General features: G+C 38.9%; 1 protein-coding gene across 4 annotated transcripts in view; it reads left to right on the forward strand.

The window, feature by feature from the left end:
• Nucleotides 1–8: 8 nt before the first annotated feature.
• ERO1B (endoplasmic reticulum oxidoreductase 1 beta) overlaps nt 9–18,314 on the forward strand; it is a 31,206-nt gene continuing 12,900 nt past the window's right edge. For 3 of the 4 annotated variants that reach the window (XM_085219670.1, XM_085219671.1, XM_085219673.1), the window contains exons 1-8: nt 9–299; nt 5,079–5,198; nt 7,447–7,530; nt 9,090–9,131; nt 12,369–12,451; nt 14,288–14,361; nt 17,129–17,249; nt 17,338–17,384. In XM_085219670.1, coding sequence (XP_085075796.1) covers nt 204–299; nt 5,079–5,198; nt 7,447–7,530; nt 9,090–9,131; nt 12,369–12,451; nt 14,288–14,361; nt 17,129–17,249; nt 17,338–17,384 — 667 coding nt within the window. In that variant the 5' untranslated portion in view covers nt 9–203. The remainder of the gene's footprint in view (nt 300–5,078; nt 5,199–7,446; nt 7,531–9,089; nt 9,132–12,368; nt 12,452–14,287; nt 14,362–17,128; nt 17,250–17,337; nt 17,385–18,314) is intronic. The other variant, XM_085219672.1, reaches the window with a different exon arrangement.

An 18,314-nucleotide genomic window follows, 5' to 3' on the forward strand; every position in this document is an offset into this window, starting at 1 on the left:
CGCGGGGGTTAGTGCGCGCACTCGCCGGGGCTGTGGTGTCGGCAGCGCGCGGGTGGGCTGAGGGGGGAGCGCGGCGCCGCCGCCGGCCGCGCCGGGAGGAGTTGTTGCGGCCGGCCTTCGTTTCGCCCGTCCGCTTCCTGTGGCAGTGGAGAGGTGGGCCGCCCTCCCCCGTCAGCCGCGGCGGGCGGAGCGGCCGGAGCAGCATGAGCGGCGGCGGCGGCCGGAGCATAACGGCGTGGGCACGGTGGGCGACGCGGCTGTTGGCGGTCCTGGGCTCTATCCTCGCCGCGGAAGCCCAGGTGGGGAGATGCGGCGGAGCGGGGACGCGATGCCGGCTGAGGGCCGGCGGGCTGCAAAAGCCGGGCCTCAGCCCGTAGCCCGCGTCCTCCTAGCCGGCGCCGTGCTGCAGCCCGGGCCCGGCGGCGGGCGCCTCTGGAGTATGGGGCCCGGCAGCGGCACTCGCGTATAGCGGTCGCCGGGCGCGGAGCTCGCCGCGGCCGTGGGCGGTGTGCAGAACCCGTAGCCCTGGGGCGGCAGCACGGGAGTGCTGGTGGAGTCGGTGAGCGGCCGTGTGTCGGTCGGTGCCCGCGCTCGGTTTGTATTTGTGTCAGCCCGCGGAAGGATGAGCGTTCCTTCTCTCTGTAAGCTGCGTGCAGAAGGGTCGGCGTTGGTGCGCGGAGTTCATCGGTACGGCTGTGGCTGAGTAACAGCTGGTGTCGAGTAGAGGAGGGCATCAACTGGGCCAGACGTATTGCCCTGTGCTCTTGTGGAGCAGCCTGTCTCTTGTGTCCTTGATTGTTATTGTTGTTATTTTCTAAATTTTTGTGTGATGTGCTGTATTGTGAGTGGCCACCCGAGGCAGTGACTAGTCTAGCACATATAGCTTTGACTGCAGTTTTTCTGTGTGTAGAACCATAGAATATTCTAAGTTGAAAGAGACCTATAAGATTGTCTAATTCCTGGCTCCTCATAGCACCCAGAACATCAGACCGTGTGTCAGAGCGGGATGTACAAACGCTCCCTGAACTCCAGCATTCTGGGCCATGCCCACCGCCCCAGGCAGCCTGTTTCATGCCGACAGCCCTCTGGTGCAGAACCTGTCCCCAGCCCCACTGCCCCTCCTCTGTTTTTCTCCTTGTTACACGTTGATGTTTTCTGAGGTTAAAATTAAGCCCTTATTTAGTACTTATCTTAGTGTAACAGGATACTAATGTAATTGTGATTCTTAATGAAGACATTAACAAAATGTCACGACTTTATCGTACTTGGCAGAGAGATTGGCTTTTGTTATTTTGCAGAACTGTTAGCTTATTGTACTCAGAGTTTAAACAGCAAGAGTTTGACTTGTACCAAGGAAAGATAAGCTAGCCATTAGCTCTTGGAGTCATGTTACCCATAGCCTTTCTCTTGCTCTGCAGCTATGGCAAATAAAACATTAAGAAAGAAAACAGTGTGTCCCAAGTGGGCTTCTGTTTGTTGAAGCAATTAAAGTACAGCAACCTGATAACGCTAATAAGGTTATTTGTAGGAAAATGCTGCTTGTTAGTATATGCATTTGTTCATTTTTTTTCCATTGTGTTGATGTGCCAAATACTTTTTGCTTTACAGATGTCTTAAGGAGAAATTGATGCCAGGTTGGACATTGACCTTTTCTTGTGAAAGGTTGATTTATCTTGAATAAACTTGACATTTCCAATATAGCTCTGGTATCTCTACAAGAACTAAAATAGCTTTAACAATGCGTGGAAATACTTTAGTAAGAGTGTTGGAAAGAAAGGAATAGAATCCCATCTGTCTGACTTCTCTCACATATTCTATTAAGTTACCGCTTCTAGAGTTTATCATAGAGTTCAAAGTAATCAACAGTTTAAATCTAAGCTTGATGTTTGGCTGTTGTAATAAAAATTGTGGTAACTTAAAGGTCAGTTTTGCTGTGTTTTTGTGGGGCAAGTTAACTGGTATAGCATAGTTTAAAAAGGCCAACTGTGTGAATAGTGGAATAGGTTGTACCATACGTAGAATTTAACTGTGTAATACGTTGTTCTTGTTTTCATGTCTTCACTTTGAAAAAGAGCTCACTGAGAGGTACAGGTGCTAAGAGGGATGAAACTGTTTTCTACATTTCCTTAGTGTTCTGTCATTAAGCAAGTATAGCCGTGCTAATAAAAAAGCCCTAACTGGGGCAGTTGGAGTCTGTGTTGCTGCTGTGTTAGCATGCGATGAACTGACTCCACTCATGTGTAGTGTTGGCTTTTCACACGTGCTGTCAAATGACTTTATAAATTCTGTTTTGCTACAAATGTGGCATAGTTTAACTTTAGAGCACTCCTTCCAAGGAAACATTGATTTTCCTGTTTTATGTATGCAGGAAGCCAACTGTTCCAGTTTTAAAAAAAAAAAAAAAAGTTATGAGAAAGAAACTGAGAGTTTCACTTGTTTGTTCTCGGTACTTTGAATTAATTTTTCTCTGAAAAATTTCTTGGAACTGTTCTAGATTGAGGGTCCTGATTATTTGTGGCACTTCATAGTCTTCTGAGTAAACTGCTGCGTTTTAAAAGGTGTTCTTAGAATCAAAATGTTATCAGAGGTATCTGGCAAAGGCGTAACTTCACTTAGATTACCATCTTAGACAAATAAAAGGACTGCAGCTTTTTTTTCCATATGTACTTGACACTGTAACACCACATGTTTATTTGGAACACTTGCACCTGAAAAAACACTGAGTTTTGCATAGATGATATAAATATTTTCGTAAGCAGTGAAGCAGTGAGAGGTGATCATCAAAATAATTTCCTGCTCTACTTCTTTCGAGTCCAAAGAAAATTTCTCAGCTTATCCTCGCTCTGATTTCATCTTAATAAATGATTGTTCTCCATGTCTCCTGTTAGTAAAGTTGTATCATACTTGAGTAAAATGTTCAGTTGTCTTTGGCTTTTTTACTCTAGTAAAGTGTACTGCTGTTCGTTTTGTAGTAAGGATGTGTAAAGATAGCACATCTATTTTCTGCATGTGTGACCAATATGAAAATTGTGTTTTTGTAATGCAGTTGTAGATTAAAATATGTGGAGGTTTGATTTCTGTAAGGATCAATCATAGTTTTTGCCTTCCTAGTCAGTAGTCATGTGGGCTGTGAGGTTTTTTTGAAAATCATGTGAGTGAATGTAGTCTTTCCAATCTGTTTGCCCAGGCTTGAAATTCAGTAATATTAAGGAAGGCAAGAATAAGATTTTGGGTAAAGTTGCTTCTCTTAAATGACTGTTACTTCAATACCATAAGTGGTGGCCAGAGGGCTGGAGCACTCCTCCTTTGAAGACGAGTGAGGAGGTCTGCTTCTTCAGCGTGGAGAAGAGAAGGCTCTGGGGAAGCTTAGTTGTGGCCTTCCAGTAGCTGAAGGGAGCATGTAAACGGGGGGAGACTGACTTTTTACATGGCATGTTAGTGATAGGGCAAGGAGGAATTGCTTTAGACTGAAAGAGGAAGATCTAGATTAGACATTAGGATGAAATTCTTTACTCGTGATGTGGTGAGGTCCTGGCACAGCTGCCCGGAGAAGCTGTGGTGCCCCATCCCTGGAAGTGGCCAAGGCTGGGTTGGATGGGGCCCTGGGCAGCTGAGCTGCTGGATGGCAGCCCTGCCCACAGCAGGGGGTTGGATGGGCTTTAAGGCCCTCTCCAACCCAAGCCGTTGTGTGGTTCTACAAACTCTGCAGAACTGTGATAGTCTGTTTAGTGTGTCAGGAAAAGTAAGAGCTGCAGAAGGTGAATTATCTACTAAAATGCTTTATTGCCATAGCATCACTTCAATGTCTCTGCGTGGTGGGGAATCCGCTTTCCAGGCCTTCTTTATGCATCATAAGAGCAGAAGCATGCAATGTAGTTTCTAGTGACTTTTCTTACATCAAGCTTGGTTATATAACACATCTTTGTTGTAGAGTAGCGGAGTGATTTACCATGCATGAAATAGATAATTTCATAACCTAGCTGTGAAATGTATGGAGAAAAAATTTCCTTCTATATGCAATCTTTTCTTCTAAGCCCATGTAAAACATGAAATGTGCAGGCTTACCTGTTTTAGTTCCTTTGTGAACTATCAGTTATGTTGATGAATTCCATGTATGACTGAATTGTAGCTAGCAGTGCTTGATTTCATTTCTTTATTTATATGCTGAAGCCTTCAAACATGCATTTGAAAGTCTTTTCAAGAACGTTTATATTTGAGAAGCTATGCTTATAAGTATTTGGTTTGGACATAAGGAAGCTTGTTATACAAATATACATAGAGTCACATTTTCGCTGTTAATGTCTTTTGGTTAAGACACTGTTGGTGTCTTAGGAAAATTGTTGTGGTTGCTTAAAGCCAAACAACTTTGTAGATTATCTGCCCTGTGCTGGCAGTGGTGACTCTGCACTGTGTGCAGCTCTTACCACAAAGACAGTCTTAGGCTAATTCAGCCCCTTCCTGTTCTAGCACAAGAAGAGTGATGTGTCCTGGGAAATTCAGATTTAATTTCACAATAGGTTTACAGCCATACAGTGTAGGTGACTGTACCTGGTTTTCCTAATATTGTACAATTTAGTTGAGGTTACTGACTTCTTGGGCACAAAAGTACTTACTCCCCCTTTACCCATACTGTTAAAGAAACTGAATATTTTTTTGTACTTAAAAGCTAATTACATACTTGTTATTTTTTTATAATTTTTTTTTAGGAAATCCAATGAATAAGTGTTTAAGAGGAAAATATTTGATATGTGGTTCTGATGTGCTAATATAATGTTCATTCATAGCTTGCCCATTATGTAGAAGGTTCTGTGTGTTGAAACTAAGAACAAATTTCAATTCTGAAAATTCTAGTCTGACAGACATTGATTCAGCTTTGCATTTGGAAGTGAGCTTAAACTAAAAAGTGATTTGTTATTTTACTCAAAATTGTGAAATGTTATATAGTGTTTTAATAATGAGAGTGTTTGCTGTGGAACTGCATTTCACTGGTATGTTTTGACTGCCGTATTTTTAGTTGTTTTTCTGTAGTTAACACTTCATTTCTTGATTAAAAAATCAATCGTGTGTTCTTTTAATAGCTCACAGGTGTCCTAGATGATTGTTTATGTGACATAGAAAGCATTGATGACTTCAATACTTTCAAGATCTTCCCCAAAATACAGAAACTACAAGAACGTGATTACTTCAGATATTACAAGGTATGATTAGAATGAACTTTTTTTCTGAATAATTTTAATAAAATCTATAAAATATAGGGAGGACTACAGAACCAGATTAGCTGTATTATGTTGTCTTTTAGAAACCCACAGATCTTTCATTTGGTTGTAGAGCAGGTTGTCAGCTATACTTGTAAGAGTCTGTGTTACTCCTGGAGTCAGTGACAGTAGATGATGACTTCTTTCATTCAGTCAGTAAGTGGTATTTTTAAAGATAATATCTTTGTGCTGCTGCGTGTGAAAGAGGATTGTTTGTTAGCATTGTACAGCACTTATCTTCTAAGTAATGTAGGTAATTTGAAACATTGCAACCATTTCCTTTTCTTATCAGCTGCCGTCCTGGTTATGATTTTAGCGTTTCCCAGCTAGGAAGATTTTATTTCTTTGAAAAACAACTACAAGTATCAATTTTCAAGTAGAGTGGTAGCACTCTCCTATGTCTTTAAACACTGATTTTCTCTCACTGTTGGAACTGGATGAGCAGCATAAGATTTTGAAGACTGATACTCTTAGTTTCAGGTTTGCTGAGCTTGAAAATGAAGTTAGATTTTTTACTGAGCTAATCACATGATTACCAACCACTGGCAAAAGGAGTTCCCAGTCCTTTCGGACTGGCTAGGCCATCCCTGCTTCTTCCTTGCTTTTGGATCTTGGCCTTGTCCTACAGTGTGTTACACCAGTGAATCTTTTGACCTGGTAGATTGTTTAGAATGTTATTTTGTTTGCTTGTTTTTCAGTGTGTAGCAAGTTGTTGATCTAGAATCAGGCAGGAATTAAATTAATGTAAGATGGGGTTATGAGTGAGAGGAAAGGAGAAGTTCTAGGATCTTCCCTTTGTAATCTGAGTAAGCAATAAAGTGTAGCTTCACCTTGAATTTCCTACTGCTACGTGATACAGTTTTCAGGGGAAATAAGATATTTGCAACTTCAGTGAGAATACCACTTCTCTTAGTGGAAGTGGTAATTAGGTTCTCCAGAGGCAAGAGGAAGATACAAACCAAAATATTTGAAGATGAGCAGTAACAGGTCCACAAGACTGTATAAAACTCAGCAGCATCTTGCAAATGTAGGGCTTACCTTAATTTCAGAAGTTCTGAAATTAATCATACTTCCTGTGTGTGCAATTCCACCTCATCTTTCATATAGTTTTGATGTTGTAAGCAATACCATTTGTAAACTCAAGTGTATAGTCATTAATGTCTACAATTTTCTGCTAAAGGAAAACAAAAACAATATTTTTTTTACTTTGAAAGTTGTAGAGCTCATTTTATTTTTGCCCAAAAGATAGTGATAGTTACTTCATTTTATTTGTAATTTTAGTTTTCCGAGGTAGTGTAGTTCTGCAATGTTTGTAGTTGACGGTGCATGAAATCTTGTAGTCTCTGATGTGGGAGTGGTGATGTTGAAGTCTTTCATCACTATGCTTACTGATATGTATAAGGCTAATGCAAAAGAATACTGATTTATTTTCTTTCTTTAACTGACTTTTGTATTGACAATCCAGTTGAAATGTTATATCAAGTGTTTGAGCCTCTTATTGTGTAGCAGAGACAAATACTTGTGGTGCTCTGATTTCATTGTGCCATTTGTTGAAAAATCAGCATTGATGAGAAAACATGACAAATTTTGCTGGTGATGATTCTGAAGTGGTTTCTCTTCATTATTTACACTTAAGCAACATCAACTTTTTTATTTGAGACTGTTAGTATTTTGATACTCATTCTTCCTTGATATTTATGAAGTGTGGTGATGAGTCTGTTTTTATTGCTTGAAATCTGAAATCATCCAAACACTTAATTTGAACCAGTAAACTTCTGGCTGTCTTCCATGAGATGTATTTCCTTGATCTGCTAATACTAATACAACTGATTAAGTATGACTATTTTATAGCTGTATTTCGCTGATTTCTTTTGTAGTTATTTACTGTTCTGGTGTAATATTAATGGTAAGAGATTTAATTGGGACTTTTATATAATATCTTTTTTTTATCCTGTGGAGGCTATTACCATTAAAAACTTCAATGTGTAGTAAGCTTGAGCTTGTGTACTCTTAGATTGCTTAAATACATATGTGTGTGTGTACACACACACCATATGCTTTGAAGTAATAAATCTAACCTTTTCCTTTTATCCTCTTATTTAATTTGAAATGATTTTGTGATACTGGGAGTTCTCTTTTTTTATGTTGCCTTAAGAGTATTGATTATAACCTTTTGTTTTTGTATGTTTAGGTGAATCTAAAGAGACCATGCCCATTCTGGGCTGATGATGGCCATTGTTCTATCAAAGACTGTCACGTAGAGCCTTGTCCTGAGGTATGCATCAGATACTGTACAGTAGGGAAAGGTTGTTTGGCTGAACAGCTTGTTTAATTTCACTGAGTAACTCTATCCATTGTACTTTTCCACTATATAAAATTGAAGTCTGTTGTAATACCTTGCTTTTTAGCTTCAATAAGTTGAAATGACTGTTTTTTTAAATCTCATTTCTAGTTATGCCATATTGTTTTCTCAAGTAAATGGTTATATAATGTAAAATAATAATATGATAGTGTATGAGAACTGCTGAATCATGGCCTCAACCTCTGATTGACCACCTGAGGTGAGCAATGAGTCAGCCCTGGGAGCACAGGTGAAGACAATTCTCCTGTGCTACTGGAAGGGGTGGAGCCTGGCTCTACCTCTCCTAGACCCCATTTAAAGGCTGAACTTCCCCAATTACCACTGGGGAAGGATCTCTTGTGGAGATCACTCCTCTTGGAGTCTTCTCAGCGAGCCCAGGACAAGGGTAAGCTTTCCATCCATTCTTCTTTAGCGTGATAACCTGTTTAGCCTAACTTTCCTGTATATTTCTTAATTATGACATCTGTATATTCATTGATTACACACATTCGCAGATAATTACACAAATAACTTTAAAAAAAATTCCCTTAACTTCCACTAATTTAATATATTTTTCTGCGTTTTAATTTTCTGCTAAAATTTACCTTTATGTACTAAAAAGAAGAATAAGAAAATTAAATTAAAAAAAAAACTTGTTTAGAACTTATTTGCTTTTGATATTGGAAAGATGTTCTGTACACTGTTAGGCTAAGCAAGCGTTAATCTAAGTCTAAAACCAGAGGTTTCTGAAATAATACTGTGAGTAGCTGACTGGGAGAATGGGCACTTAGCTTCCCATTTGTAGAATTCTTTATATTAAGTGTACAGTAACTCCTAATAGTTTATTTATATAGGTCTCATCCTTTACACATGACAAAGCATTGTGCAAGCCTAGTTAAGAAGCCTTTATGGCTGAGACTAGAGCTGACAGTAATTGACACTTTATTGTCATTCAAGTAACTGATCAGGGCATGTGTATGATGTGCAGCATGGGTTTTCAGAAGACGTGAGGCACAAATTGGTTCTCAGCCTGTTTGAAATCCTGCATTTTCAGTTAAAAGGTAGTCTTCCCCTGACTTTTGGTAAATGCTATGTTTAACAATTAAATTTTTCTTAGGCATTATATGCATAATTTTCTGCAGGCTTCATTAACTATGCCAAAGTTCAGTGATAAGGTTAGTCTATACTTTAAGTCAGTTATCAGCTAAAAAAATTTTAGGTTCCAACTATTAATGAACTTAAGTTTAAACAAAAAGGTGACAAATGTATTTGGTTTCAAAAGAAGAAATGTAATCAATAGTTGAAATTCTTGTACCAATACTACAAATAACTCTAAATGATCAGGTCTAAGATGTAACACTTTTAAATATAACATGTTGGGAAAGCACAGATGCTAGCTAATCATTCTGTGTAGAATGATGCTTAATTGCTATAATTTAATTGAGCATAATAATGTCTGTGAGCAGTGTAAAAAAGATTTGTTTGTTTTTTAGAGCAAAATACCTGTTGGAATTAAAGCTGGGAGCTCTAATAAAGTAAGTAGTCAGTTATTTTCTAAGCTTCTTTTGACTTGTAATCTTAACATTACAGTAGATGTGTGGCTTTTTATTGTGAATCTTTAGTCTTAGCAGTGATGCAGTTGTTAACATCAATTCCTATATGTTGTTTTGTACTTCTGTGAATTAGAGTGCTCCTAATGTAGCTGGTAGCATTGCATCATTCTGAGACTTTAATAACTTGAGAATTGGTACAGACTGAATCGATGAATGACCAGAGACAGTGGAACACCACCACAAAATGCCTGAAGTAAAATTTTTTGTACCTTTGAGTACAGGTCACCTTCTATAAAGCTTAGGCTGAGATGAGTAGCAGTGCATATATAAACACAACCTGTAGTATTAAAAAAAAGAAAAAGTTATGTGTGATTTTGGCTTGTCTAATCTTGATCTTGAGTAGATCATTAGCCTAAGGATAATACATTTAAGTGGTCAGTTTGTGCTGTTGGCTTTTGCTTGCTTGTGTCCAAGCCAACCTTCTTAGATCACTAAGTGATCTTAGTAAAGCCAGGAAGGTAAGTTGTATATACACCTAGAAAAGAGGGTCAGAGCAGGGTGACAAATAACTCTTCTCCATTCCCAAATCCCTAACACAGTGCCCAAGAATAAGGGCTTTAGCAATGAATTGGGTAATAATATCCACAGGGCCCAAATGAGAGCTCTTACTGTTGAGTGCTATGGCTGTGTGTGAATTCACACTTATTCCTATCTTTATCTACATCCTCCCCAGCAATTTCTACCTCCCTTAATGGCCATGGTTACTACTTATCTCACCTGAGCATAGCTTGTAAACTTCTAGCATTTTCAGGGTTTTTTTTTTGTTTTTGTTGATTAATTGCACAAAGAACAGTTTTGCCTTTGGAAGGTCATCTAGCCATGAAGGCCAGCTTCCCACAGAAAGAAGGGCAGTTAGCAATAGAGGACATCTTGAAAATTCTTGGCACCAATGTAAGCTTATTGAAATGGTGCTAGAGAGGCACAAAAATAGCTTCGCTTTCTGCAGGCTTGTCTCATTGGAGTAGTGGAAAAATCTTGGACTATGGTGTCTTAATACTGGTAAGTAGCTAAGTCATGTTCCTTCTCCTCAGAAGGTCTGGAGGAGATAATATTAAGGAAAAAAAAAAAAAAGAAACCTATGAGTTTAGATAAGGACAAGAAAAGTCATTCACCAACCAATTACCATTAGGGGTGAAACTGTGCTTTGGGAAGGTTAGTTTATTAACTGTGGTAACAGAGTCAAGCAGTGAATAACAAGCAAATTTTCCTTCCACCCAGCTTCTACTTCCTCCCCCTCAGACTGTGCATGGGAAGGAGGAATGGGGCAGTTGGTAAATGCATTGTCATGGCCATTCCTTCCTCCTCACTCCCTTTCCTTGTTCCAGCATGAGGTTCCTCCTATGGGATGTTGTCCTTCATGAAGAGATCCAACATGGGTTTCCCATGGGCTGCAGTTCTTCAAGAACTGCTCTAGTATGGGTCTTTTCCTGCAGTGTGCGATCCTTCAGGAATGAGCTGCTCCAATTTGGGCTCTTTTTTGTGGGCTGCAGCTCCAGTATGGGGCCTACTCCTGCAGGGGCCCGCCACGGGATTACAGTTTCCTTCAGGCCACATCCGCCTGCTGCACTGTAGGCTACTCCACAGGTTGTCCTCAGGAGATCCGCTCTGCATGATGCCCATGGGCTGCAGGGGACAGCCTGCTTCATTCATTGTCAGCCTCTCCTGGGCTACACAGTGCCTGGAGCACCTCCTGCCTTCTCTGACTTTGGCTGCAGTAGTGTTACTCTTGCATTTTTCCCAGTTTTCTCTCCCAGCTGCTGTTGTGCAGATCTTTTTCCCCCTTTTCTTAAATCTGCTCTCCCAGGGGCATACCACACACCATGTGTCACTTGTGGCTCAGCTCTGGCCAGTGGCAGGTCCCTTTTGGAGACATCTGGAGCTGGCTCTGATCTGAATGGGGCAGCTGCTGAGCTCTGCTCATAGGGGGCACCCCTGCAGCCCTTCCACTACTTAAACCGTGTCATGTAAGCCTGATATGTAAACACTAAAGAACTCACGACAGTCAGTGTATTAAACTTCAAAGCAAGGATGCAGCACCTGAAGGTTATAGCATGTAACTTCAGTTTTTGCTTTCTGTGCACTTCTGTTTCCTTTCAGAAACTTTTTCTTTTTACAAGAACCTGCTTTGTCAAAAACAAGTATTTTGTCCAGATTTGGTCAGAGGTCAAATAAATAGACTTGCATAGCTGTTGTTAAACACTGGAGAACAGCAAAGCCTGGAAGGATGGCTTGGACTTCATTCTGTTTGGGAACTTACATTTAGGATCATCATCTTGGCAGTAATATTTTTCTCTTCAGGGTAGGGATAGGTTTGCAACTCTAGACATGTAGAATGTTTACCTCAGCATCTCAGTATTTTATTTCATCAGCAGTATCTGTTTAATTCTAGGACAGATGCATTCCTTGTTTGCATTTTTCCATTTAACATCCTTATGAATGATATGAAGAGAAGCCCCACACCTAGCAAATTTGAGAAAATTGAGCAAGAAGTTCTTTTTGGAGTAATGATTGGTTGTTTGGGACTTTCTTCTAGTGACCTCTAAATTTTTTTTAATCTCTTTCACTACTTTGAAGTTCCGTAGGTTTTGCTGCTAATAATTAATTTTATAGCAGTACATATGGTACTGTATTTTGGATTCCTGACTCAAACTGTGTTGATAACATACCAGTAATATAGCTGTTGCTGACCAGTGCTTGCAGGGCATAAAGGCCTCTGTTTCTCATTCTGGCCTCTTCCCTGTTCCAGCAGTGGCTAGGGGTGGTCAAGGGGCTGAGTTGGCTAATCTGAACTAACCGAAGAGATATTCCATGCAACATCACACCACGCTCGGCATGAAATAGTCGGAGTAGACAGACTTTCTGAAGTACTTGCCTCTCAGAAAATACTGGATGTTGGACTGTTTCTGGTGGGTGGCAAATGACTGCCTTTAGGCACATTTTAGCTGGCAGTTAAATGCGCAGGGTAAAATTGACCTGATAAAATTAAGCGAAGAAAATTAAAATAAGTATTCCAAAGTACTACTTGCCACTTCCAGAATTCAAGGTTTTTTCCCTGATACTAACTTGTTCAATGCCAAAGTTAGAAATATATTTCACGTCACCTGTTTTCAGTGGATTTTAGGTAACTTATTTGTATATTAAATATGGCCTTTCTTACAGTATTCAAAAGCTGCAAATAATTCCAAAGAATTGGAAGACTGTGAGCAAGCTAACAAACTGGGAGCAGTCAACAGTACCTTAAGGTAAATTGAAATTTACAGCAATTAAAAAATTGTATACATATATATAAAGTAGCAAGGGAGCAGCATTTCTTTTTGTCTGTCTTGGTTTTGCAACGTGCTGGTTTTTGTTCTTCATTCTTTCCATAACCCGTTAAAAAGTAAATATGAAATGATGCAGAAATACCTGAAGGTATAATGTGAGAAGTAGATTCCTTGTCTTAAAAATGCTCCTAGTTTTTTTTTTTTAAAGTATACTTATTTGTTTGAAAAAAATCTTACAGCAACAGGAGATAAAGTTTGCAAATGAAAATACTCTTTTCCAGTTTTTACCAGTATCAGCCTTTTTCTTGATGACTGTGGTGAATTAAGGGGTTCTGTCCAGGTCTCTCTGTTACAATGATGTGCCTGTTTGTCCTCACTTGGTGAACCAGGTCTGGGAGCTTGTGAATTATTTTTGTTGTTGGTGAAGTTATTTTTTGCTTGGATCAGTTCCCTGGTCTTGCCTACTGATAGGCACAGCTGAGGTTGGATGGCACAAATTCTGCAGGATGGTGTTTTTCTTGAGTAGGAAAGAGCAGAACAGTTTAGGAAAGCTTGCATTCTACTAGACTCACTGCTTTGAAAAAGCAGAAATAGAAAAATAAAAAATAAGTTTATCACTAGCGGAGAGGTCTGATGCCTTTGGCCATAGATTTCAGCAGTCCTACCTGATCAAAAAATGCTGTCCTGGCTCATTATAAAAAGCGACTATAGGTTTTTTTTTAAAAAAAAAAAAAAAAGGTAGCATGCTATTTTGTATAGTATTTCAAAGCAAGCTGGGCAGAGCCTTACTCAGTGTTAAAGGAACTAAGAAGCCATTAACTCTCTTCTGCTTCTGTAGATTAAAAGAGTAATGTAATTTAGCATATGTACAGAGGGCTAAAGAGACTGGCTTTTGCAAGATTGCATATTGATAAAAGTTGGGAGAGTTACAAAATCCTTTTGGTTTGGGGCTGTCTTCCATTGTCATCTATATTGATTGTGACTATAAAATCTTGCCTGCTAGTAATTGGTGGGGAGGTACATCAGGAAAGTTTGTAAGGCTCACCGAATGTTAAGTGTAGTCTCCTACTGTGCTTTGGTAGATTAATGAATAAAATGAAATGGGTTGTTTTTGGTATTTTAGGGGAATTTGCCGCACCCTGGAGCGGAGTTCCCAATCTTCACTTATGCCACGCTACTGACAGCAAAATAGAAATAGTTCTGTTTCTCACATATGCATTGAAGAAAGCATTTAGCTATTAGCACTACTTGTGTTTTGTAGCATGGGAACTTCAAAAGTACTTGTTTCTCTGGTACAGTGCACCTTTGAAATTGCAAGAGTGAGTAGAGTTACTGTTATTACTTAAAAGACTCGAGTCATATTCGTAGAGTAATTTAGCTTGGAACAAACCTTTAGAGATTCAGCCTCCCATGTAAAAGCAAGGCTAAGTATTGTAGACTTCTTTGAAAGCACGAGTTAAGGAATACAAAGACTTTTTTTCCTGTAATGACAGCTGCCAAAGTACTTCTGAAAGTGCTAAAAATGTGTGCTATGGAATTTTACTGAAGGAAGAAAAGTCACTACCAGTGGAGAGTTTGCATAAGTAATGATGGTGAAATCTTTCTGAAGTCAGTTCAGTGTTACCCTGCAAGAAAGTACTACAATTAGTGCTTGCTTGTATCTCTGCCCCAACTCCATATATTCTAGTGTGCCAGGTATAATAGCTCAGAATTAAATTCTAAGTTAATTATTGTATATGGGTTGTGTTGTTGAGTAGCTCTTACTGACATTGTTTATTTGAAAGTTTAAAATCAAATGTATTTTCTTCCCCTCAGCAACCAAAGTAAGGAGGCTTTCATTGACTGGGCAAGATACGATGATTCACAGGATCATTTTTGTGAACTCGATGGTAAGATGTTTAAGCTTCTTCAGTGTTTGCTTTATTTACTAATCTCATAAAAAAAAAGATTGTAGTTACTCTGCAAGTAACTGTTTTAAGTTTTAATTTTGTACTGCATTGACACGTGACAGTTTGTATTGTCTTACATGTGAAGAAAGTAGTTTAGAAAAACTAAACTAAACAAGGAACTAAATGCTCCTTGTAAAAAAAAAAACCCACAATATATATTCACTGTTAATATAGTGAACAGGAGACTTCTACAGAAATAAAGAGAAAGCAAATGGGAGGATTTTAGCATTTTTTCTTTAAAGCTGTTCCTCACAAAAGACTTGTATCCAGCACAATTAATTTACACCTAATTTTTTCTTATTACTATATTATTTTTGCTGCTTTTCTGTTCTCTATGCTTGGGCTGATTACATTCTTGTAGCCTTGGTTTCAGACAATCTGTATTATATTCGCCCTTATTTGTAAAGACTTCTGATTGTTAAAACATTAGGCTGCCAGTTTGTCTTCCCTCTGCTCCATGTGTGAGCCCTTCTATTTTGCATATAATGTTCAGTGGTTAAAGGAGTGTTTCAGATAAACATGAGCTCCGCCAAGTTCAAGGAAGGCAAAAATCATTTTCCTTAAGTACCTTACAAAGCTGTGCATGCTAGGAGGGCTTGGCTCTGTGCAAGGTGTTTTAATCTACCTTTAGGCTAATATTTGGTGTCACCTGAGAAAGCAGCTGTTACGTATTTAATAACTGCTTTTCTCTTCCAGTGCTTCTGCTGTGTCTTTTCTGTGAAAATTTTGTCAGAACTGTTTCTCTGATGCATACTCACTGAGCATTGCTGTAGATCTGAACTGTTCAATAAGCTGTTGTTGTCTCCATCTTCAAGCTGCCTATTCCTATTTCTAAGAGGACTCAGTTGGCAAAGGTGTAGTTTAGGAGCATTTTCTTTCAGAAGTAATACTAGCTTAAGTACATCCTGATTCCACCTCCATCTCTTTCTAACATTGTGCCCTACTGAAAAAGGATTACTGCCTATGCCCAACTGTGTGCTTCCACTGTTCTTTTTGCACTGGCTTTGGCATGCCTGTCACTGCATGGTGAGCTAATCTCAATTTGAGTACCTGAAAGGTTGACATCTCCTTTCTATTTCACAGACTGTTGGGGTTGAAATGGCTTATTAGGTGAGTTCCTGAGCTGATGCAGAGGAACATGAGAGAGTGACTTTACTGGGAGTGATAGGGACAAGGGAGAAGCTGTTTTTTCCTCTTCCTCACCTCTCTTTCTGGTAGGGTCAAACCTCTTGATTCACTTAACTGTAGCTTAGATTTGTATCTTCAGTTTTACTTTTTACTGGCTTTTTTTGTTGGGCTCAATGATAAACTCGGTAAAGAAATTGATCCAGCTGGAAAAAATACCATCTCAACTTAGGTCAGTTTTCCGTCCTTCTGCTCTGCTGCCCCTGAGACGCATTTGTAAATGGACAGAGAACAAAAATTGGAGAGCTGAAATGACCAGGAAGTGTAGGAACTAGTTTGGTTAGCTGTGCTCCATCTGATTCTCACTTTGTTCTTGTGTATCTTGTCAGTCTCTCTTCTTTGTTTTTGCTACTACTGCTGAAGTGATGCTTAAACGGCTTGTGCAGGGTCATTTCTTCTTTTTAGAGCAGTTTTCACTCTTCATCTCTTCAACATCTGAGGAAATGCACAGTTGTGCTGCTTGGCCCATTCCTTTGAATAAGTATGGATTACTGGCCTGTACTGTACATGGGTCTCTTTAGCATGATTTGCTCTTGACCTAGAATTTCAGAGAGGAAAAGGAGAGGGAATTATTCCTGCTTTCTACTTGTTGTAACATAAAATTTAACTTTTATTCATATCGAGTTTTCAGACAGTGATTTAATGTGGATGTTTTGCCTGAATTTGAAGTCAGCTTTAGGGATGAGGATATAATTTGCCGAAATGTTGCTTCAGTAATGTTTTGCTCCGTAACCAACAGCATGTCCTGGAATATAGAATCATAAAATTGCTCAGGTTGGGAAAGACCTTAAAGTTCATCAAGTCCGGCCACAAACCAAAAGCATTGTAAACTGTAATCCAATAAATAATTTATAATTCACTGCTCCAACAGAAGCACTGGAATTAAGGATCCAATTGTATCCTAATATCTTAAATAGTACATCCCAGCAGCTCATCACTACAGCAGGGCTGCAGTAGTCTGTGCTTCTGCTACACAGAAGGCTTGTTCGGTTAACAATAGGGTCCATGCTGTATGCAACTGTACAAGGTTATCTTGGAAATAACAGTGATTCAGCTAATAAAGACTGTTCTACCACCAAGATGTGCTTCTTTGTGTTTGCTGAGGAACCATATTTGCATTGTACCCATTTGTAAAAAAAAAAAAAATTCATTCTTCACACCAAACACTGTGGTTGACTAAGCCCTGAGTTTGAAGCCCATCTAAAATAAAGCACTTTTCATATCTTTGCGAAAGGCATAAAAGCACATGGCACGTAGAGTGTTCACAGTGAAGGTGAAGAAGCCACATAGAAAATGGTAAGAAATTGCAGAAACGGTGGCAGCATAAGACTGTGAAAGAGATGATATTCTTTACCTTTCTGCTTAGAGTGTATATTGCTGTTTTTATGTACAAGGTATTTGTAATACCACTGGAGAAATAAGAGTATTATACAAGACTTCTTATTTGTATTTAATTGTGTGACTTTTAAAGTCTTTTTTTAAACGATCAGTTAGAATACATAACAAAACATTTCTTATTTAGATGAGAGATCTCCAGATGCACAGTATGTGGATTTGCTGCTGAATCCAGAGCGTTACACAGGATACAAAGGGCCCTCTGCTTGGAGAGTGTGGAACAGCATCTATGAAGAAAACTGTTTCAAGTAATTGGGTGGGAGAGGAAGGTTGCTTTTATACTTGCACTTCAATTTAGCTTAGAACTGATTTTGCGTTTTCTAACTTATTTTCTAGGCCTCGATCTGTCTATCGTCCTTTAAATCCACTGGCACCTAGTAGGGGTGGGTTTTGTCTATTTTATTTTTTTAATGCAATTCTTTTAACATAGTGACTTCAATACAAATAATACAAATAATATTCTTTAGTCTCTTAGCATGCTGTCTGCTTTTTAAATTTCCTGTGTTGAAGCAACTATCCATTGCCAATATTTACACTGTGGTGTTGGATTACAAATATGCTTGATTTTATGCACATGAATATGCTTAGTAATGTCAGGGGAGCCTCCTGAAGATTAAAGGACATCTAAAACTATTCAGTGGACAAGTGTCACAGTAATTTTATATTGTGGCTGGGAAGGAATTAAAATTCAATGAATCCAGCAGTTGTTTTCTTCCCTTGTCTCTTTTTCTAGACCATTTTATTTAAGCCTTTCAATGCATAGTCATCCTACTATAATGTAGCTGTACGCTTTCTGTAAACAATGGTTAGTTCATTGAAAGCGTAGAAATAAAATTATCTTAAGACAAAATAATACTTAAGAAGGCTCAGTTATTCATTTAAAACAAACAAGCATAATGACTTGGGCTTTAGATTTTCAATTTAAAGTTCAGAACTGTGTGTTCAAATTAATTGGTGTTGCTATGCCAATGTGTGTCTCTTTTGTGAAATGCAATTTAACCAACGGGTAGTTAGAAAACATCACCAGATGTTAGAAACTCGGTGTAGCTTTTGCTCATAATAACTACTGCTGGCAGATACAATAAAAATAGTTGCAAGAGTAGTTTATCTCAGAGATTAGAATTTCAGAAAGGAGTATTGGTCAGACTGTTGAATAATGTGAACTGAAGTTCATGTCTTTCTGAAGCTAATACATGGCTTTCAAGAAGCTGTACTAGGATTTTAAATTCTTAGTGACTTTCATTATTATGTGTTTAGTCTCAGGCCGTCTTGAGGAGGAAAAATAGGATGGGAAGTAGACTGTATTTTTGGTA

The sequence above is a fragment of the Meleagris gallopavo genome, chromosome 2 (genome assembly GCF_905368555.1).
Source record: "Meleagris gallopavo chromosome 2, MGAL_WU_HG_1.1, whole genome shotgun sequence".
Lineage (NCBI taxonomy): Eukaryota > Metazoa > Chordata > Aves > Galliformes > Phasianidae > Meleagris > Meleagris gallopavo.